Raw genomic sequence first — 23538 nt, 5'->3', positions numbered from 1 at the left:
ACAAAATTGTAGTGTATTGAAAATCACGTCATATAAAGTAGGCTACTGAGAGAAGTTTGAATTTTTAACACCTCTCATAAATATGCGTTGATTGGATTGAGAGTTTCCTGTAGCGCCGGTTGTTATTTTGCCTAGCTAACGTTACTTGATCACGTTTTCCTGCTGAGGGAAAACAATTTGACAGCTAGCCTAATAGGTATATTGCTCTCTTGCGAAAGTGACATTTAAGCTACAAATAGGCCTATGCACTAATTTGTTGAAGGGTGCCTTCAAAGAGATGAAATGTGCATTTCATTGTGAAGACAGTAGGCAATATAACAATATATGCCATACCAGTGCATTCTGATGGAAATATTGTAGGTGCAGTCTAAACCTAAAAGATGTGGCACTGAAAATAGCCATAGGCTATATATATATATATATATCAACCAAAGTAATGTAATCAATAGACACGCACAACTTGGAGCAGAAATATGTAATTTTACAGTAGCCTATACTGTATGTGAAAATACACAAGTATTAATTGTTTACTCAGGACATTCTTCTGACATTTTTGTCAAGTGTGATTTGTTTTTGTAGGCTTTGTGAGACGAAGCCAGTAATAGTTGTGCATTGCAGTGCATGGGCCATCCCGGATGATATGGCTAAGGCATCAGTGGATGGGGTGAAGTCTACAGCTACTGCAGGCTTTCTGGCTATGAAGAGAGGAGGCAGTGCATTGGATGCTGTTGAGCTGTCTGTTAGGGCCTTAGAAGATAACCCAACCTTTGATGCAGGTACTTTCCCTGTGCTGCTGGTGTGGTGATTTGAATTGTATCTCCAATGGTGATAGTTCTCTATTGAAACATATCATAGATATTTTCATATTTTTTGCAGAGATCGAAATGAGTTCAAATTTCATTCAAATTAAATGTAAATGTTTTACAATTGGTTCAACATAAACGTTTACTTTAAGCTTCAATTATATAGCTTGTAAACTCCATTTGCGATAGTGAATTCTCTCTGGTCTCATATTCAGATGCATTTTAGTGAGAGTTGCTCAGGGCTCATGATTTTTTTAAATCAATAATTCAATTAAGTTTGATTTCAGCTAATGCCACATTTAAAACACTACCCACTGACCCTATTTAACTTTATAATCTTAAGCATTTTTCACAGTGGGCCTGAATATTTTCCCATTTTCTGATGTAATTTCCAAAGGTAGAATATGGTAGTATTCAAATGAGAAGGGTATCATGACATGTGATAAGTTCCATGTAACACATGTCATCTCTCTCACATTCCACTGTATTTCCTTTTGTACTTCTGACACCTCGATCACTCTGACAGCGTCATTACATTTTGGAACACCAGAAGTACATTCATTTCCAATGGAATGCTGTGTTTTCCTTGCAGCATTGTGTTGCTGAGGCAGTTGCAGTGCGTTCTGTGTGGTGGATATGTTGGATTAATCGAACGTATGTGTAGACGGCTATGATAGAAATGGCAGCAGAAGGTGAATGATGCATTTTTGTTGCATGCATATCCAGATGATGCTGCGTACTATTTTGCGCTATGATCTGTGGGATCAAGGCATAAGGAGTCTACTTAACGATCAGTCTAATGGCATTGAACGGTTTGGAGCAATCATCGGATTACACCAAACCATAGGGAAGCACAAGACACTTCATTAACACACTCAGCTTATCGGGACCCATCTAGTTTGTGATGGCTAACTGCCACATTAGGTGAAATGCCAGATCCTCTTTAAGGCATTGTAGCGAAATCAGCACTTCATCACAGGATAATTGTATACACTGAAGCAGTTGGCACTCAGGAGCAAGGTCTAATCAATAGGCCACTAATTCAATCTCACTTTGGGGGGAAAGACTGCAAGTTACAATGACCTCTGGGTGTAGTGAAGAGACCTGATATTGTGTTATTACACAGCAATAGGCAGCTCTTTGTACTCCATTGACATTGATAAACTTTTCTATCAACACACTGTTAGGAAGAAGAAAGTGTTTCAAAATATGCAACTACGCTGCCACAAATATCAATAGATTTTCAATTTGTCTGAAGTAAGAAATGGCAAAAAAAATACTATTTATTTTGCGGTTGAATGACAAACTCTTGACCAACTCTTTCCTTTAGTCATGGTCTGAGAGAACCTGACCCCTGATGAATGTGACCCACCATTTAATTTCAGATCATGGAGCAGTACTGAATACTAATGGAGAAGTGGAGCTGGACTCCATCATTATGGATGGAAGGACTCTAGCTGCTGGAGCTGTGTCTTCGGTGAAGACCATCTCCAACCCTGTGTCACTGGCCCGCGCTGTGATGGAAAAGGTTATCTTTCTCTTTGTCCAATCTTTTCTTATTTCCTCTTTCTTATCTCAGCTAAACAATGCATGCTGGTTACATCTCCTAGAAGAGAAGGAACGCTGGGTACAGGCTGTAGCCCGGGTCAATCATCCTTTTTGGTTTGGAAGAATACTATGAAATGGTGGATTTTGTTCCCTCTTCGTCCTGTTGCGAGTAGTGCTTTTTGAGGTTGGTTTGTATTCGGTTCGATTTTGAAAATGTAAAAAAATCACTGTTTTCCATTTCGGGTTTTATTTTAAATTTTTTGCAATAAATGCACTATGCATTATGTGGTTTGAATGCTGTAACACAGTATACAACAATTAATAAGAATCTCATAATGGCAGTGACTGCCCATTACTGCTTATACCATATTGTCCTTCATTTATTCACGTTACTTTACTTTAGTAAAATATTTCAGTTGTTGTGTATATTACAATTGTTTTATTTGATGACTTTATTATTTAATTCCAAGTCATCATATCATCTCTATAAAGCTGCTGCCTATACTGTCTGATAAAATAGCTTCCTCAAAGCTTGGCGGACAGGATCTTTGGGCCTGTAAGCAAGGCAGTTAACCCACTGTTCCCCTGGCACCGATGACGTGGATGTGGATTAAGGCAGCCCTCCGCACCTCTCTGATTCAGAGGGTTTGGGTTAAATGCTGAAGACACATTTCAGTTGAATGTAGGTATCACCTTTTCCATTTCCCTAAATAATGCATACTTTTACGACACCTGAATACCAACTATCTATCACTTAGATTATGTACAGGTGAAGTCAGAAAAATAGCAGAGAGAATTATCTATTTCAGCTTTATTTATTTCATCACATTCCCAGTGGGTCAGAAGTTTACATACACTCAATTAGTATTTGATAGAATTGCCATTAAATTGTTTAACTTGGGTCAAACGTTTCGGGTAGCTTTGCACAAGCTTCCCACAATAAGTTGGGTGAATTTTGTCCCATTCCTCCTGACAGAGCTGGTGTAACTGAGTCAGGTTTGTAGGCCTCCTTGCTCGCACACGATTCTTCAGTTCTGCCCACATATTTTCTATAAGATTAAGGTCAGGGCTTTGTGATGGCCACTCCAATACCTTGTCTATGTTGTCCTTAAGCCATTTTGCCACAACTTTGGAAGTATGCTTGGGGTCATTGTCCAATTGGAAGACCCATTTTATTTATTTGTTATTTTACCAGGTAATTTGACTGAGAGCACGTTCTCATTTGCATTTTATTTATTTGTTATTTTACCAGGTAAGTTGACTGAGAACACATTCCCATTTGCAACCAAGCTTTAACATCAGCTTTAACATTTAACACTGATGTCTTGAGATGCTGCTTCAATATATCCACATAATTGTCCACCCTCGTGATACCATCTATTTTGTGAAGTGCATCAGTCCCTCCTACAGCAAAGCACACCCATAACATGATGTTGCCACCCCCATGCTTCAAGCTTGGGATGGTGTGCTTCAGCTTGCAAGCCTCCCCCTTTTTCCTCCAAACATAACGATGGTCATTATGGCCAAACAGTTCTATTTTTGTTTCATCAGACCAGAGGACATTTCCCCAAAAAGTACGGTCCCCATGTGCAGTTGCAAACCGTAGTCTGGCTTTTTTTATGGCGGTTTGGAGCAGTGGCTTCTTTCTTGCTGAGCGGCCTTTCAGGTTATGTCGATATAGGACTTGTTTTACTGTGGATATAGATACTTTTGTACCTGTTTCCTCCAGCATCTTCACAATGTGCTTTGTTGTTGTTCTGGGATTGATTTGCACTTTTCGAACCAAAGTATGTTCATCTCTAGGAGACAGAACGTGTCTCCTTCCTGAGCGGTATGATGGCTACGTGGTCCCATGGTGTTAATACTTGCGTACTATTGTTTGTACAGATGAACGTGGTACCTTCAGGCGTTTGGAAATTGCTCCGAAGGATGAACCAGACTTGTGGAGGTCTACAATTTTTTTTCTAAGGTCTTGGCTGATTTCTTTTGAGTTTCCCATGATGTCAAGAAAAGAGGCACTGAGTTTTAAGGTAGGCCTTGAAATTCATCCACAGGCACACCTCCAATTGACTCAAATTATGTCAATTAGCCTATCAGAAGCTTCTAAAGCCATGACATAATTTCTAGAATTTTCCAAGCTGTTTAAAGGCACGGTCAACTTAGTGCATGTAAACTTCTGACCCACTGGAATTGTGATACAGTGAATTAGAAGTATAATAATCTGTCTGTAAGCAAGTGAAATAATCTGTCTGTAAGCAATTTTTGGAAAAGTTACTTGTGTCAAGCACAAAGTGGATGTCCTAACTGACTTACCAAGACTATAGTTTGTTAACAAGAAATTTGTGGAGTGGTTGAAAAACGAGTTTTAATGACTCCAACCTAAGTGTATGTAAACTTTCAACCTTATATTCAGGTAGAGATACCTCGTGAGGCAACTTCTCTCATCCCTCTCATCATGCATTCTTCTGTCTTTTCTCGTTTTCTCCTTGTCTTCCCCACACTAACCTAATGTAACAGGCATAAAAGAAACACACAGACTGGACAAGTAGGCGCGCAATGGATTATGGTCATTGTAGTTAACCATGTTTTCTGCCCTAAACTATGTAGAATATTGGCCTGTTGGAAACTACAGTTCCCTATGATTTATCTCAACAGAAACTGCACAATGTGCTCATTGCGTTCAAATAATTTAACCAATGTTGGCCAATTAGTTGTTTAAGAATGAAAAATGGAATGAAAATGTTGGTTAAATTGCTCAGCACTAGGTGCCAGGTTAAATCAAATCAAATTTTATTTGTAACATACACATGGTTAGCAGATGTTAATGCGAGTGTAGCGAAATGCTTGTACTTCTAGTTCCGACAATGCAGTAATAACCAACAAGTAATCTAACTAACAATTCCCAAACTACTGTCTTATACACACAAGTGTAGGGGGATAAAGAATATGTACATAAAGATATATGAATGAGTGATGGTACAGAGCGGCATAGGCAAGATACAGTAGATGGTATCGAGTACAGTATATACATATGAGATGATTATGTAAACAAAGTGGCATAGTTAAAGTGGCTAGTGATACATGTATTACATAAAGATGCAGTAGATGATATAGAGTACAGTATATACATATACACATGAGATGAATAATGTAGGGTATGTAAACATTATATTAGGTAGCATTGTTTAAAGTGGCTAGTGATATATTTTACATCATTTCCCATCAATTCCCATTATTAAAGTGGCTGGAGTTGAGTCAGTGTGTTGGCAGCAGCCACTCAATGTTAGTGGTGGCTGTTTAACAGTCTGATGGCCTTGAGCTAGAAGCTGTTTTTCAGTCTCTCGGTCCCAGCTTTGATGCACCTGTACTGACCTCGCCTTCTGGATGATAGCGGAGTGAACAGGCAGTGGCTCAGGTGGTTGTTGTCCTTGATGATCTTTATGGCCTTCCTGTAACATCGGGTGGTGTAGGTGTCCTGGAGGGCAGGTAGTTTGCCCCCGGTGATGCGTTGTGCAGACCTCACTACCCTCTGGAGAGCCTTACGGTTGTGGGCGGAGCAGTTGCCATACCAGGCGGTGATACAGCCCGCCAGGATGCTCTCGATTGTGCATCTGTAGAAGTCTGTGAGTGCTTTTGGTGACAAGCCGAATTTATTCAGCCTCCTGAGGTTGAAGAGGCGCTGCTGCGCCTTCTTCACGATGTTGTCTGTGTGGGTGGACCAATTCAGTTTGTCTGTGATGTGTATGCCGAGGAACTTAAAACTTGCTACCCTCTCCACTACTGTTCCATCGATGTGGATAGGGGGTGTTCCCTCTGCTGTTTCCTGACATTCTAACCGTCTTTAGAAATATCCCACCTTTGTTTGTGTCACCCTTTTACTACCTTTTGTGCTTCTTTTCTAGTACTAATGGGCTTTTATTCTGCTAACCGAATATAGCACTTCACTCCTCTGAGCTGCTGAAAGTGCAAAGTGCAGGAAATTATTCAGACCCCATGACTTTTTCCACATTTTGTTACGTTACAGCCTTATTCTAAATTTTTTTTTTTTAAATCCTCAGCAATCTACACACAATACCCCATAATGATGAAGTGAAAACAGGTTTTTAGAAATGTTTCCTATTTTATTAAAAATGTAAAACTGAAATATTACATTTACATAAGTTTTCAGACCCTTTGCTATGCGACTTGAAATTGAGCTCAGGTGAATCTTATTTCCATTGATCATCCTTGTGATATTTCTACAAGGCCACTTGTGGTAGATTCAATTGATTGGAAAGTGATACACCTGTCTTTATAAGGTCTCACAGTTGACAGTGCATGTCAGAGCATAAACCAAGCCATGAGGCCGAAGGAATTGTTCGTAGAGCTCCTAGACAGGATTGTGTCAAGGCACAGATCTGGGGAAGGGTACCAAAAATTGTCTGCAGCATTGAAGGTCCCCAAGAACACAGTGGCCTCCATCATTCTTAAATGGAAGAAGTTTGGAACCACCAAGACTCCTAGAGCTGGCTGCTTGGCACTCTGCCAATCAGGCCTTTATGGTAGAATGGCCAGACAGAAGTCACTCCTCAGGAAAAGGCACATCTCACTTGCCACCGGCAGTCTTGGTGACTCTCAGACCATTAGAAACAAGATTCTCTGATCTGATGGAACAAAAAGTCAACTCTTTGGCCTGAATGCCAAGCATCACGTCTGGAGGATACCTGGCACCATCATTCAGTGGGGGTGTTTTTCAGTGGCAGGGACTGGGAGACTAGTCAGGATTGAAGCAAAGATGAACAAAGCAAAGTACAGAGAGAGATCCTTTTTTTTAAACCCCTTTTTCTCCCCAATTGGTAGTTACAGTCTTGTCTCATCGTTGCAACTCCCGCACAGACTCAGGGGAGGCAAAGGTCGAGAGCCATGCATCCTCTGAAACACAACCCAACCAAGCCACACTGCTTCTTCACACAATGCACATCCAACCCAGAAGCCAGCCGCACCAATGTGTCAGAGGAAACACCGTACACCTAGCAACCTGATCAGCGTGCACTGCACCCGTCCCACCACAGGAGTGCGCAATGAGACAAGGATATCCCTGCCGGCCTAACCCGGACAACGCTGGGTCAATTGTGCGCTGCCCCATGAGCCTCCCGATCGCAGCCGGCTGCGATAGAGCCTAGGCTCAAACCCAGAATCTCTGGTGGCACAGCTAGCACTGCGATGCAGTGCCTGAGACCACTGCGCCACCCGGGAGGCCACAGAGAGACCCTTGATGAAAACCTGCTCCAGAGAGCTCAGGACCTCAGACTGGGGTGAAGGGTCACCTTCCAACAGGACAATGATCCTAATCACACAGCCAAGACAACGCAGGAGTGGCTTTGGGATAACTCTCGGAATGTCATTGAGTCGCCCAGCCAGAGCCCAGACTAGAGGTCGACCGATTATGATTTTTCAACGCCGATACCGATTATTGGTGGGCCAAAAAAAAGCTGATACCGATTTATCGGCCGATTTTATATATATATATATATATTTCTAATGAACAATGAACAGTTTTATTTTAACTTAATATAATACATCAGTAAACATCAATTTAATCTCAAATAAATAATGAAACATGTTCACTTTGGTTTAAATAATGCAAAAACAAAGTGTTGGAGAAGAAAATAAAAGTGCAATATGTGCCATGTAAGAACGCTAACGTTTAAGTTCTTTGCTCAGAACATGAGAACATATGAAAGCTGGTGGTTCCTTTTAACATGAGTCTTCAATATTCCCAGGTAAGAAGTTTTAGGTTGTAGTTATTATAGGACTATTTCTCTGTATACCATTTGTATTTCATATACCTTTGACTATTGGATGTTCTAATAGGTACTTTAGTATTGCCAGCCTAATCTCTGGAGTTGATAGGCTTGAAGTCATAAACAGCGCAATGCTTGAAGCATTGCGAAGAGCTGCTGGCAAACGCAGGAAAGTGCTGTTTGAATGAATGCTTACAAGCCTGCTGCTGCCTAGCACCGCTCAGTCAGACTGCTCTATCAAATCATAGACTTAGTTATAATATAATAACACACAGAAATACGAGCCTTAGGTCATTAATATGGTCAAATCCGGAAACTATAATTTTGAAAACAATTAACTTATTCTTTCAGTGAAATACGGAACCGTTCCATATTTTATCTAACGGGTGGCATCCATAAGTCTAAAAATTGCTGTTACATTGCACAATCTTCAATGTTATGTCATAATTACGTAAAATTCTGGCAAATTAGTTCGCAACGAGCCAGGCGGCCCAAACTGCTACATATACCCTGACTCTGCCTGCAATGAACGCAAGAGAAGTGACACAATTTCCCTCGTTAATATTGCCTGCTAACATGAATTTCTTTTAACTAAATATGCAGGTTTAAAAATATATACTTCTGTGTATTGATTTTAAGAAAGTCATTGATGTTTAGGGTTAGGTACACATTGGTGCATTGACAGTGCTTTTTTCGCAAATGCGCTTGTTAAATCACCCGTTTGGCGAAGTAGGCTGTGATTCAATGATAAATTAACAGGCACCGCATCGATTATATGCAACGCAGGACAAGCTAGATAAACTAGTAATATCATCAACCATGTGTAGTTAACTACTGATTATGTTAATATTGATTGTTTTTATAAGATACGTTTAATGCTAGCTAGCACCTTACCTTGGCTCCTTGCTGCATTCACATAACAGGTAGTCAGCCTGCCATGCAGTCTCCTCGTGGAGTGCAATGTAATCAACCATGATCGGTGTCCAAAAATGCTGATTACCGATTGTTATGAAAACTTGAAATCGGCCCTAATTAATCGGCCATTCCGATTAATCGGTCGACCTCTAGCCCAGACCCGATCAAACATCTCTGGAGAGACCTGAAAGTAGCTGTGCAGCAACGCTCCCCATCCAAGTTGACAGAGCTTGAGAGGATCTTCAGAGAAGAATGGGAGAAACTCCCCAAATACAGGTCTGCCAAGCTTGTAGCGTAAATTTTAGGCTGTAACGTAACAACATGTGGAAAAAGTCAAGGGGTCTGAATACCAAAGGCACTGCATAACAAATGAAGAGCTATAATACCAGGCAATTATTTTCTGAAAACATTTGCAAAGGTGTGTAGATATATTTTACTAGGCAAGTCAGTTAAGAACAAATTCTTATTTTCAATGACGGCCTAGGAACAGTGGGTTAACTGTCTTGTTCAGGGGCAGAACGACAGATTTTTACCTTGTCGGCTTGGGGATTTGATTATGCAACCTTTCGGTTACTAGTCCAACGCGCTAACCACTAGGCTACCTAGTTCTAACCACCACCTGCCGCCCCAGATGAATCACATTGATCAGGCACACAGATTTACCAGAGCTAGACATTGTGAATAATTGATAAATCACATGATAAAACAGCTTACTGAAAGGTGAAGAACCATTACATCTGGATGAGTTTGGATAGTAACTGATATGGTTGTCATTGATACAATTTTGAGTGTGAGTTCTTTTAGCTCTCCTGTTTTATGGTTGCAATTCAACTGAGTACTTTGCTATAAAAGTCAAGTCCCTGAAAATTATAACTTGAAGGCTGATTATTTACGAAGGAATTTGGTTTGAATGCAATGATAAAGATAGCTATAGGTGGCTGTGTATCAGATACTGTGTATCTGGGCTCTTGTGTAAGAATGTCATTGAATTGACTTCTCTACACATGGTTATTGCCAACCTTCAAAACTTGACCATTTCCTTTTAGCAGAAATCAAAGGATAATCAATGGAGGCTGGTTTTTGATTGATTTTAATCTCAATCCTTTCAGGTGATGAGAATTATAGTTTGATTATATAATTTACTCACAAGGGACATTAAGGAGTAACTCATTGAAACATGCAGATCTATTATGTGATTTAGCACTGAAAGTGATGAGATTATGGAGTGACGCTGACCGTTTCAGATGTCACAGAACAGAATGAACAGAACTATTTGATCTAACTGCTCCAGTTTCAACTGTTCTGCCTTCTTATTATTTGAACATGCTGATCATTTATGAACATTTGAACATCTTGGCCATGTTATGTTATAATCTCCACCTGGCACAGCCAGAAGAGGACTGGCCACCCCACATATGCTCTCTCTAATTCTCTCTTTTTTTCTCTCTCTCGGAGGACCTGAGCCCTAGGACCATGCCCCAGGACTACCTGACATGATGACTCCTTGCTGTCCCCAGTCCATCTGACCGTGCTGCTGCTCCAGTTTCAACTGTTCTGCCTTATTATTATACGACCATGCTGGTAATTTATGAACATTTGAACATCTTGGCCATGTTCTGTTATAATCTCTACCCGGCACAGCCAGAAGAGGACTGGCCACCCCACATAGCCTGGTTCCTCTCTAGGTTTCTTCCTAGGTTTTGGCCTTTCTAGGGAGTTTTTCCAAGCCACCGTGCTTCTACACCTGCATTGCTTGCTGTTTGGGGTTTTAGGCTGGGTTTCTGTACAGCACTTTGAGATATCAGCTGATGTACGAAGGGCTATATAAATACATTTGATTTGATTTGATTTGATCTATCAGCTAGGAGGTTATTAACAGGTAGAATGTGTAGGGCGGGAGGCATCTCTGTTCTCACTTGGCTACTTGGTAATCTTGTAATGCTGTCAACTAATACCTCACTCCAGATGCTATCTGAAAATGGATGGAAAACACCACTAAGATGAAGGCCTGTTGCAAAAGACTGACAGCGTATCGTATTAACATAACATCTTCCATGATTTATTAATTTGCCTGACACCTTCCATCAAAATAACTGACAGGGTTTATAATGAATTGTTTGGGATACAGATTCTTCTCATTTCCTCTGGTGAAGTCTGCTCAGCTGCAGCGGAGATACATATTTGAAGTCATGAATCCCCTTCTAGACTCTTTGAAACATAACCACACAGCGATATTGCTACAATTTTGTTTTCTGAATAGCCATTGTAAAGAATACAATCTTCGGAGTCTCTGAAGTTAGGCAAGCCCAGACAAAAATAACAGGCTTTTTGTCTCCTAGTTTTATCCAACAAATCAGTGCATTATTAGCTAGCCTGACAATTCAAAGAACTATGTGTTTATACCGGTGAAATTCCAACCATCCTAGTTTACCCGTTTTTCTGCATGGATTTATATTCTCAGTGTGCTGGTTTTCTACTGCATTACCCTACCAATTTATAGATTAGACACTAACAAATCTTTTATCATGGAACCTAAAAAACATGGTGAAACTTCACCTTGTCACTCAGGGAACACAAAATAGTGGCCAAATGTCTGAGAGAATGGATGATCTTGGGCTCCTGTCACCACCCTGAAAGACCATAGTCCTGCTCTGATCTGTTTAACAGCTTGGTATTAAAAATTCATCAGGGCATGATCAATGCAGCGATCAAGCTTCACTGGCCCTGTGTTCCTTCCTGTTATCTAGAGTGCACCTGGCCTGACAGAGAGAAATTACATGAATAACCATTTTAATATTTAAAAGTTTCTAATGGTGTTCTCCTGTCTCCCATTACAGTACACACAGGACAAAACAGAACATTTAGAACAGTTGAGAATGTACAGGTAACTGCCAAAATTAAGGATTAAATGTGTTAAATGTGTCTTAAAAGGGTATTGGGCCAGAACAGCTTCAATGCGTCTTGGCATAGATTCTACAAGAGTCTTTCTATTGGAGGGATGCGACACCATTCTTCCAAGAGAAATTCCATCATTTTGTGTTTTGTTGATGGTGGTGGAAAACACGGTGTCGGGTCCCACTCCAGAATCTCCCATAAGTGTTCAATTAGGTTGAGATCTGGTGACTGAGACAGCCATGGTATATGGTTTACATCATTTTCATGCTCATCAAAAAATTCAGTGACCACTTGGTGCCCTGTGGATGGGGGCATTGTCCTCCTATGGGGGCATAGCCATGGTAGTCAAAATAATGGCCTGCCAAGCATTTTTATATTTGACTGTAAGCATGATGGGATGTTAATTGCTTAATTAACCCAGGAAACACACCTGTGTGAAAGCACATGCTTTCAAAAAAACATTGTAGCCCTCATTTACTCAGGTGTTTCCAATATTTTGTCAGTTAACTATGTATTTTTTATTTTAATTATTTCACCTTTATTTAGCCAGATAGGCTAGTTGAGAACCAGTTCTCATTTAAAACTGTGACCTGGCCAAGAATAAAGCAAAGCAGTTCGACACATACAACAACACAGAGTTACACATGGAATAAACAAAACATACAGTCAATAATAGAGTTGAAGAAAATATATATACAGTGTGTGCAAATGAGGTAAGAAAAGGGAGGTAAGGCAATAAATAGGCCATGGTGGCGAAGTAATTACAATATACCAATTAGACACTAGAGTGATTGATGTGCAGAAGATGAATGTGCAAGTAGAAATACATGTAACGATTCTCTTGTGGTGAAGGAGAGTCGGACCAAAATGCGGCGTGTAGATTGCGATCCATGTTTAATAAATAAACGTAAAACACAAATCAATACAAACACTACAAAAACAAAGAACGTAATGAACGTAACGAAAACAGCCCTATCTGGTGCAAACACAGACAGCAACAATCACCCACAAACACACAGTGAAACCCAGGCTACCTAAATATGGTTCCCAATCAGAGACAATGACTAACATCTGCCTCTGATTGAGAACCATATCAGGCCAGACAGACAAACTAGACATGAAACATAGAATGCCCACTCAGCTCACACCCTGACCAACCAAAACATAGAAATATACAAAGTAAACTATGGTCAGGGTGTGACAGTACCCCCCCCAAGGTGCGGACTCCGGCCGCAAAACCTGAACCTATAGGGGAGGGTCTGGGTGGGCATCTGTCCGCGGTGGCGGCTCTGGTGCTGGACGTGGCCCCCACTTCACCGTAGTCTTCCTCCACCTTGTCCGCTTCCGTGACCTCCTAGCCACGGCAACCCTACTTAATAACACGGGACAGAGATGATTTGATTTGATTTGAGGGGCAGCTCGGGACAGAGGGGCATCTCGGGACAGAGGGGCATCTCGGGACAGAGGGGCAGCTCGGGACAGAGGGGCAGCTCGGGACAGAGGGGCTCTTCAGACTCCGACAGCACAGGAGAGGAAGGCTCTGGCAGATCCTGGCAGACTGGCGGATCTGGAAGAGTCTGGCGGATCTGGAAGAGTCTGGCGGATCTTGCAGAGTCTGGCAGATCTGGAAGAGTCTGGCAGATCTGGAAGAGTCTGGCTGAATGGCGGATCCTGGCAGATCCTGGCAGACTGGCGGATCCTGGCAGACTGGCGGATCCTGGCAGACTGGCGGATCTAAAAGGGTCTGGTTGACAGGCAGATCTGGAAGAGTCCGGCTGACTGGCAGATCTGGAAGAGTCCGGCTGACTGGCAGATCTGGAAGAGTCCGGCTGACTGGCAGATCTGGAAGAGTCTGGCGGATCATGGCAGACTGACTGATCTGGCTGCTCCATGCTGACTGGCGGCTCTGGCTGCTCCACGCTGACTGGCGGCTCTGGCTGCTCAATATAGGCTGACAGCTGACATCTCTGGCGGCTTCTTACAGACTGGCAGCTCTGGCGGCTCCGTGCAGACTGGCAGCTCCTTACAGACTGGCAGCTCCGTGCAGACTGGCTGCTCCGTGCAGACTGGCAGCTCTGGCTGCTCCATGCAGACTGGCAGCTCTGGCTGCTCCATGCAGACTGGCAGCTCTGGCTGCTCCATGCAGACTGGCAGCTCCATGCAGACTGGCAGCTCTGGCTGCTCCATGCAGACTGGCAGCTCTGGCTGCTCCATGCAGACTGGCTGCTCCATGCAGACTGGCAGCTCCATGCAGACTGGCAGCTCTGGCTGCTCCATGCAGACTGGCAGCTCTGGCTGCTCCATGCAGACTGGCAGCTCTGGCTGCTCCATGCAGACTGGCAGCTCTGGCTGCGCTAAACAGGCAGGAGACTCCGGCAATGCTGTAGAAGCGGAAGGCTCTGGTAGCGCTGAACAGGCGGGAGACTCCGACAGCGCAGGAGAGGAGGAAGGCTCTGGCAGTGCTGGAGAGGTGAGGTGCACTGTAGGCCTGATGCGTGGTGCTGGCACTGGTGGTACTGGACCGAGAACACGCACAGGAAGCCTGGTGCGGGGAGCTGCTACCGGAGGGCTGGGGTGTGGAGGTGGTACTGGATAGACCGGACCGTGCAGGCGCACTTGAGCTCTTGAGCACCGAGCCTGCCCAACCTTACCTGGTTGAATGCTCTCGGTCGCCCTGCCAGTGCGGCGAGGTGGAATAGCCCGCACTGGGCTATGCAGGCGAACCGGAGACACCGAGCGCAAGGCCGGTGCCATGTAAGCCGGCCCAAGGAGACGCACTGGGGACCAGATGCGTCGAGCCGGCTTCATGGCATTTGGCTCGACGCTCAATCTAGCCCGGCCGATACGCGGAGCTGGAATATACCGCACCGGGCTATGCACCCGCACTGGGGACACCGTGCGCACCACTGCATAACACGGTGCCTGCCCGGTCTCTCTAGCCCCCCGGTAAGCACAGGGAGTTTGCGCAGGTCTCCTACCTGGCATGGCCATACTCCCTGTGAGCCCCCCATACATTTTTGGGGCTGACTCTCAGGCTTCCGTCCGCGCCGCCGTGCTTGCTTCGCCAACTCCATTCTCCGATAACCTTCCGCGCACTGCTCCATCGAATCCCAGGCGGGCTCCGGCACTCTCCCTGGGTCGACCGCCCACCTGTCTATCTCCTCCCAAGAAGTATAGTCCATACTCTTGTAGTCCAAACCGTACTGTTCATCCTCCCATGTCCATAAATCCTTATGTTTCTCCTGCTGTTGCTGTTGCCTGTTACCACGCCACTTGGTCCTGTTGTGGTGGGTGATTCTGTAACGATTCTCTTGTGGTGAAGGAGAGTCGGACCAAAATGCGGCGTGTAGATTGCGATCCATGTTTAATAAATAAACGTAAAACACGAATCAATACAAACACTACGAAAACCGAAACAGCCCTAACTGGTGCAAACACAGAGACAGGAACAATCACCCACAAACACACAGTGAAACCCAGGCTACCTAAATATGGTTCCCAATCAGAGACAATGACTAACACCTGCCTCTGATTGAGAACCATATCAGGCCAGACATGGAAATAGACAAACTAGACATGAAACATAGAATGCCCACTCAGCTCACACCCTGACCAACCAAAACATAGAAATATACAAAGTAAACTATGGTCAGGGTGTGACAATACAGGGGTGCAAAGGAGCAAGATAAATAAATAAATACAGTATGGGGATGAGGTAGTTGGATGGGCTATTTACAAATGGGCTATGTATAAGCTTAGAAAAACTTTAGCAGTTTTAGTTGCTCTCTAGAAACGTGTGACATTCACATTCCCTCCATTGCCGGAAATGAAAAGAGTGGTAGTGAGAGAAAGGAGAGGTGCAGGAAGAAATAGAGTGATTACAGCACAGAGACCTTTTGGCCTCTTTGGTTAGAAGTGTGGCTCCAGAAACATGAACATCTTTTCATAATTTCAATAGAACGTAAAGAGTAAATCACACTCTTTTGGTAAGTACAGCAAGTGGCTAAACACTGAAGACAGATATCCCTAATTTCCTGGCTAAAGATTAAAATATTAAAATAGTATCAGTATTACAACCAATTCCATCCCCCCAGAAGTGTATCAACATCCTCCTCCCCATTATCACAAAGAAATGAACTGCATTGCTTTCCTCCTTGTTGTCCATAGAAATCTCATGTCAGCTATATAGCTGGAAATACCATGATAAAGGCTGATAAATATTAGATTGAACAAGACGGAATTGCACTTTGGATGAATGAAGGTCCATCACGGTTTTGTTTCAGGGGAAGGTGTGAGACTCATGGCATTCACACAACAGGTATGGATTTAAGATCAGATGTGGCTCAGATGTTATGGATAGTGTTACGGGACATAACAGGCAGGTCAAGGTTACCTGCCAGTCTTGTGAGCCAGGCTTGCTGATAGGCTTAAATGGGCCGTGATGCTACATAACCAGGGGCTAATAGATTTGCTCTGAGGGAAATGTCGATTTAGCATAATGGATGACAGGATGTGTCTAAGGCAACTAACTCACTGCTATATAGTGCCTAGGATTACTAATTTCTTCAGAAGAGGGGAAAAATTCCCAGTTAGATTATTACCATTTTATTTTCATTTCTTTGCACACAATTCAATACTGGTAACACATGTAACATTATTACGGTCTAATGGTCAAAAAACAAACCTAAACTGCATCGATTTTAATTTTCTGTTTTTCTTTTTTATCCCCTATGCTTGCTGTCATCGGGATGCACTCAGACCGACCACATCATGTTGACAGACAGAGGTGCAAACATGTTTGCTGAAAGCGTTGGCATACCTGCAGTCCCTACAAACACCCTGGTGACAGAATGTGAGAGAACGGAGAGGGAGAAGGCCAAGAATTATGCTGTTGAAGTGAAGGAGCTCTTCAACTCTCAATGGTAAGAAGAATCTCCATTCATTTGTTATACCTTGGCTTGGACATATAGTTTGCAACTATTCTGTAACACCAACGTAAGAAATACCATAAAGTCAGACTAAATTATAACCTGCCTTTCTGACAAGTTATATTCACATTACAGTATGTTAAATAGGCTTTTCATCCTCCTGAAGACTGAAAGTCATTACAGTAAATGAAAACGACATCACTGAGGCATTAAGCCTGCCATGCAGCGGAGTGCTGGAGAGATGTGCAACAACCACCCAGAAATCCTATGAAATGAATTCTCCCTCTATAGAGACAGCTGTTCCATCGCTGCACACTGCCAAGGAACGAGACAAGTTGACACAGTAGGGGAAGCAATCTGTGAGGCAGGCTGAATGTGAGAGAAGCAGTGGCAGGCTGTGTGATAGATGATCTGACAGTTACGGTGTGGTAATTCTGGAGAAGGCTTCCATTCCCATTGAGTGACATGTCAGAGCTAAGAAACTCAGCAACACTGCAAAGTGGTGTCATTGTTGAACAACCCCAAATGATAAGCTTTTTACTGTATGAGAGATAGGAGAACAAAGAGAGGGGAGAGAAAGAAAGACGAAGCTGGGAACGTAATGGCCTTAAGCTAGTCTGCAAGTAGAAAGCCGAGATATTGATAAATTCAAAGCTGACAAAGTTAGATAAAGTAATTGTGCAGTGTTTTCTGTGGTGTGTGTGTGTGTGAGTGTGTAAATGTGTCTGAATAGAAGGATAAGAATACACCTGCAACACAGCCTTCTCATCTCCCCAAAGGAGATTGTCTGGTCAGACACTCACTACTTTGCAAATTTTCCCTTTCTCACCATTTCTCAAGGTCTGTAGTTATCTGTAGAGTAACTCTGGCAGCCCAGCAATTTCTGATCTGCATGACATGGTGGAAGCACTAGACTCTATTGGGAAATTGTGAGTGTGTTGAGAGGCTGGAGATAGGGGACACATAGCCTTGGGTTTGCCGTGAACCCACTCTCCGAGGGTGTCTCAGGCGGAGTTGGGATATGCAAAAAAACACATTTCCAATTCACACATTCATAATAATACACGCTTGTACATCTGTTTTGGATGGGAAGCATGTGGACACCTTAACTCCAACAACCCCAAGCCCGGTGGGAAGAAGTAGAACAAATAGTAGGCTGTCTGGAAGTGCTGAGTGACAGTTGGCTAAGCTACAGCCTTTCCTCGCTCTGCCTCACCCTCTGCTTCCTAATTCATGGTGTCCTGGTGTTCAAGTCCAATGCATTGGCTCTTTATGTGTTTTAATACAGAGCCCTTGGAACTAATTTACTCTCGGACTTCATTTAAGGCGATTATGCCCAGTCGAATTGACCCTGGTCAGTATATAACATCAGTAGCGTGGAGATGACAGCGCACAGCTAGGTGCGTGCTGCTGACAGAAGTTGGCGAGGTTATTCGTATGCTCCACGGCTGTATTCAACTACAATGGTAATTAGCTGTGTCTTTTAGGGCCCACAGGGACATTATATTAGTTACATTTACACCTCAGCTGGCTATATGGCCCCTGAGGATCAGATTTCACTTTGTATAAATTATTCTTGCACTTTTCACTGAGGTCACAAGACATTGCATGTCTTAGATTATTCAAGTTTTATATCTCCTAAGGTACTACCAGAATAATGGCTTGGTGGTGATTTAAAAAGTAGAATTGATCCCATAGAGTAACATGTTAGATAAAGACATCAATCTTCCCTGAGGATTCCCAGAATATATATACATTTAAAGATTCACCACAAAACTGCTCTTCACTTACAGGAGTTTGAGAATAGAGACAAACACTTTCTGTTTTCACCTGAAACCTTGAGCCAGATCCAGCTATCAGTAGTGATGTAATGGCGCAATCAGCCACCTGTCAAATGTGATTGATGTCTGCCATCAGGAATCCTCCCTAACTGGTTCTCACAAATATTCCTTTTAAAGTGGTGGTAAACCACTTTACTAGCTAAAACATTAGTTTGGATGTTATTTGTTTTGCCCTTGACCTATATCACTTACACATACACCTGCATGTCTTACATACAATGCTGTCTGTGTTGAGTATTTTAGTTTCATTGAAACAAAGAAAGAGAAAACCCTGAAGTGTTGTATTTAGTTCAAGGTGTTGATTTTGCCAGGTACTAGTATCCAGAACAAGTATAAAAACTGAATACTAGTAAACGACGACCTTGACTTCAATATAGTTGTCACGACTTCCACCGAAGTCGGCTCCTCTCCTTGTTCGTTCGGTGGTCGATGTCACCGGCTTTCTAGCCATCGCCGCTCCATTTATCATATATCCATTTGTCTTGTCTTGTTTCCATACACACCTGGTTTTCATATATCCATTTGTCTTGTCTTGTTTCCATACACACCTGGTTTTCATATATCCATTTGTCTTGTCTTGTTTCCATACACACCTGGTTTTCATATATCCATTTGTCTTGTCTTGTTTCCATACACACCTGGTTTTCATATATCCATTTGTCTTGTCTTGTTTCCATACACACCTGGTTTTCATATATCCATTTGTCTTGTCTTGTTTCCATACACACCTGGTTTTCATATATCCATTTGTCTTGTCTTGTTTCCATACACACCTGGTTTTCATTCCCTAATCAATCTACTTGTATTTAACCCTCGGTTTCCATCATGTTTTGTGTGTAATTGTTTCATGTTATGTGGTGTTAGTTTACGCACTTTACTTTTATGTTCTGTTTTTTGAGCGTGTTTGATTTATGTAGTGCTCTCGTTTTTGGAACTATAATAAAAGTGCGCTTGTTCATTATACTCTGCCCTCCTGCACCTGACTTCGCCTCCAATACACCATGGACAATAGTTCTTATTTTTCATTTCAAGATGCACGGACGATCAACACGTTCAATCTACACGGGAAACATGGTGTTCATTTATGCACCTTGCAATGAAAAATCTCAAATAAATTGTCAAGTCAAGGTCAGTCACCTACTAGTGTGTGGTTTTTACACTTGTTTTGGATACTCAGTTGTATCATTGTTGTCACAAAATGTGTTTATCAACAAGCGTTTCAACATTTATTCCCCAGAAATCATCTTAATGTATTCCAGTATATTTCTGGATATGCAGCACGAATACAGTAGGCAAGATACAGGACCACTTTGAATGTTTATCTTCTCTTTCCTGTCATTGTATACAGGCAGTTGATGATAGGACATATGCAGGAAGGCTTTCTGAAGGGCAGTTTTTCGAAGGAAGTATTTATGTAAATGCTCCCTCTGTCACAGCGAGCATTTACCTTGTCAAAACTTGAAATTGCACCGCACATTTGTAGGAAAAAAACGGACTATTGCTGTTCCCTCTGCGTGTACAGAACCATCAATGTTCTTTCTCATTTTGTGAAAGGACATTGTGAGGTTTGGAGAAATTGAGGTACAAACTAAATTGACCATAATGTCAACCCTATTGTTTATCTGTGTTGATAGATTTTCAGATTTTTTTTGGAGAGTTTCCACAAATAGCTTTATACTATGTGCTCTGTTATCACCTGCAGAATATACTGTAGCTCTTTCTCCATGTAGGGGCCACGATACTGTAGGAGCTGTTGCTGTAGACTGTTCTGGTAATGTTGCATGTGCAACTTCCACTGGAGGAATAAGAAACAAAATGGTGGGCAGAGTAGGAGATCATAGGTAATAGGTACAGTAAGTAGCTGTTTATTAACCTATCCTCTTTCATGCCGTAAAAAACTGGATTAATCTGAACAGTTTATGTATGTTGATTTGAAGTTTTATTTGACCTTCTCTTGTCTCTGGTAAATAAGGGTCTGGTGGGTATGCAGACAACCTGAGTTGGGCAGTATCCTGTACTTGCCATGGAGAGTCCATCCTGAAAGTCACCCTAGCCAGACTCTTCCACGTAGAGCAAGGTAATGTAAGCCTAATCGGAATCACTTTGTAATCATTCACAAAGTCACTTGGTTATCATAGTCACAGTTATCTTATTATTGAATGTAATATATCTACAATTTGATATGTGAAAGTAGGCGTTTGATAAATTGCCCATATTGATGATTGTTTTGATTGCCAATAAGGATAATCCTGAGTCTGGAATATCAACCTCTTAATTGTTGGGTCTGGTTAATGAAAGGCCTGGTGGATCGGATCGATTATGTGCCAAAATATTTTCCACCAACATAATTGGCCCACTTAACTTTGGCAATTTAATTAGCAAAGTGTCAGACAATCTGGTTGTCTTCCCCAGGCCAGACAGTATGTCATGATGGATGTGCCAGGTCTTTGCATTAGGAAATCTAATTATTCTATAACCAAAAACTCAGATGCAAACACAGTTCAGTGTCAGATTTGATATAGAGAGGTGTTTGAAACTAATGCACTGTCAAATACAGACATGATACAATAGGAATAGTTAAATGAATAGTTAATGAGACTGGGTTACATTCTCCTCTCTGTAATAGCTTCCGTTAATTAAAGTAATTTTGTCATTTAAATATCTAATTAGCACCTCCTCTTGGAGAAACAGAATGTTCAGAGGCCCTGGGAAACTTTAGAACAATTAAATCTACCAATACAAGAGACAAGTTGATGTATCATTGTATGTATGGTTCCTACATCTACCTGACAGCTCTAAGATTTCAGATAAAATCTCTAAAATAGACTAACAGTATTCAATCTATGCTAAAAGTGAATAATAACAGCCTATCGGCTCACACGGCTGAAACCCTCTTTGAATTTGAATCAGAACAACAGAGTCCCATCTGGATTGGATCCTGCAAGTGACTTTGCTTCTTTTTCACATCCCCCTTTTCACCCCCTTTCTTTTTTTACACACCCATTTTTCACATCCCCCTTTTTCACATCCTTTTACACCAATTCTGGTATGTAGCAATGGGACCTCTGACACAGAGACAGTAGATGCATCTAAGTACTCTCCAAAACTATTCTCCATGATGTTTTGTTTTCAAGCAGTGCTTTCTTTCCTTAATGACATTGGTTGTTGTGCATAGCCACGGTAGCGTTACATAGATCAGATTTTTTTGTTGTTGCTCACATGCAGTTGCACATTTACACTAACATCAGCTTACGCGTGGCCATGCTCAGTGGATGCAAACATTGTGACGTTTTGACATTGCCACTGCCAATCATTTTTAATTGGCAAGCAGTAGAAAGAGGTGACTGAGCAGAGTGGGCCTGCACTGGGCTGATAATGAGGCAACGTCTGGAGAAGGGTCAGCGGGGCCAGTGTTGGTTACATTGTCCTCAGGTAATGACACAGGGAAATGGGAAGAACGGCTGCTCTGTCTGCTCTGTCTTCGCGAGAGGTTTCTTCTGCTTTGTTAAATGGCTGCACTGCCCACAGCTACTGTGCCGTTCCTTTCTTTAGGCTTTGAATTAGAAAATGTTTTCTTGGTTGCTTTAGAAGTAGCCTAGATCCTAAAAATGATTTTCCCCCCCACTGACAAATGACCTCGCACCTTTTATTATCATTGCAATGACTTGTTTACAATAACAATGTGTTTTGACAAGAGTTGTCAGGCTGGCTTATGTTTCATTTCAATTGATGTGAATGTTAAATATGACTGGGCCCGCAATGGCCTATGGTTTTGATAGGTCCCTACAGTAGTAATTCAGTCTGTATGCATGTGGGACCAACCCTCACTTTGTTTCCTATTTAAACAGGTAAACGTGCTCCTGAGGCTGTAGAGGTCTCTTTGCGTTACATGGGTGATCGGGTACGGGGAGGAGGAGCTATATTAGTTTCCCGGACAGGGGAGTGGGCAGCCAAGTTCACCACAGAGCGAATGGCCTGGGCAGCAGTGGAGAGAGAGGTTCTGTGGTATGGTTTGAACCCAAAAGAAGAGTTCAAAGAGACACTAAGACAATAACAGCTTATTCTATATTTTGTTGGGGGAGGGGGGATACATAGATTTTTAAAAGTGTTATTGCGGAACACAGTGCCAGATTGACAAATGGAGCCTACTTACTGGAATTTTGTTGGCAAGAGAATTTAAAGGACCAGAGAAATCTATATGTGTTTGTGTTTTCAAAATGTTGTGGCATTTTATCACAGAATATATTTGATAAAAGCTTGGTCAGTTTGAGAGTTTTAAAATGGTTTAATTTTCTATGTAAATGTCATGATTTATAAATGTTTAATATGGATGTTTTTGTAATAATTAAAACCTGAGGAAAAAACAAACTTTATTAAAGCAATTTTAAATAAATTACTTTCTCTCATCAATATGATCAATTATTGAGCAATACAATGATGCTAGTAATTAATAACTGATTTATCAGAAAACTACCAAACATCAAAGGCCTTTTTGGTATTTCATTTATATTGGTCTCTATATCTAGCTAATGATTTAATTGTGACCATTACAATAACTCTGTGAGGAAAGGAAAAAGATCCTACACATGAGCCCAGACTCGTCATTCCTTCATGTCAGGATACAGGGAATTAATTAGCCTTGGTTTCCCTCATGGCAGCTTCATTTTCATGCAATCAGAAGTGCAATATACCAAAACACAGCTTAATTTATTGTTAATCCACCTGGCATGTCAGATTTAAAAAATGCTTTACAGTGAAAGCAAACCATGCGATTATGTGAGGATAGCTCTCAGCTGACAAAATATTACAAACAGCTAGCAGCAAA

At 42.0% G+C, this 23538-nt stretch overlaps 1 protein-coding gene across 1 annotated transcript; it reads left to right on the top strand.

Annotated features, from left to right (window-relative positions):
- The first annotated feature begins 617 nt into the window (after positions 1-617).
- si:dkey-103j14.5 (isoaspartyl peptidase/L-asparaginase) lies at positions 618-23095 on the top strand. Its single transcript, XM_024430230.2, is given in 6 exon segments — positions 618-776; positions 2189-2331; positions 16703-16866; positions 20444-20554; positions 20651-20790; positions 22562-23095. Coding segments are annotated over 6 exon segments (900 nt in total). The 5' UTR covers positions 618-640; the 3' UTR covers positions 22768-23095.
- Positions 23096-23538: the final 443 nt, after the last annotated feature.

This window comes from Oncorhynchus tshawytscha, linkage group LG01, assembly GCF_018296145.1.
Source record: "Oncorhynchus tshawytscha isolate Ot180627B linkage group LG01, Otsh_v2.0, whole genome shotgun sequence".
Taxonomy (NCBI): domain Eukaryota; kingdom Metazoa; phylum Chordata; class Actinopteri; order Salmoniformes; family Salmonidae; genus Oncorhynchus; species Oncorhynchus tshawytscha.
This window is presented reverse-complemented; position numbering and strand designations above follow the sequence as displayed.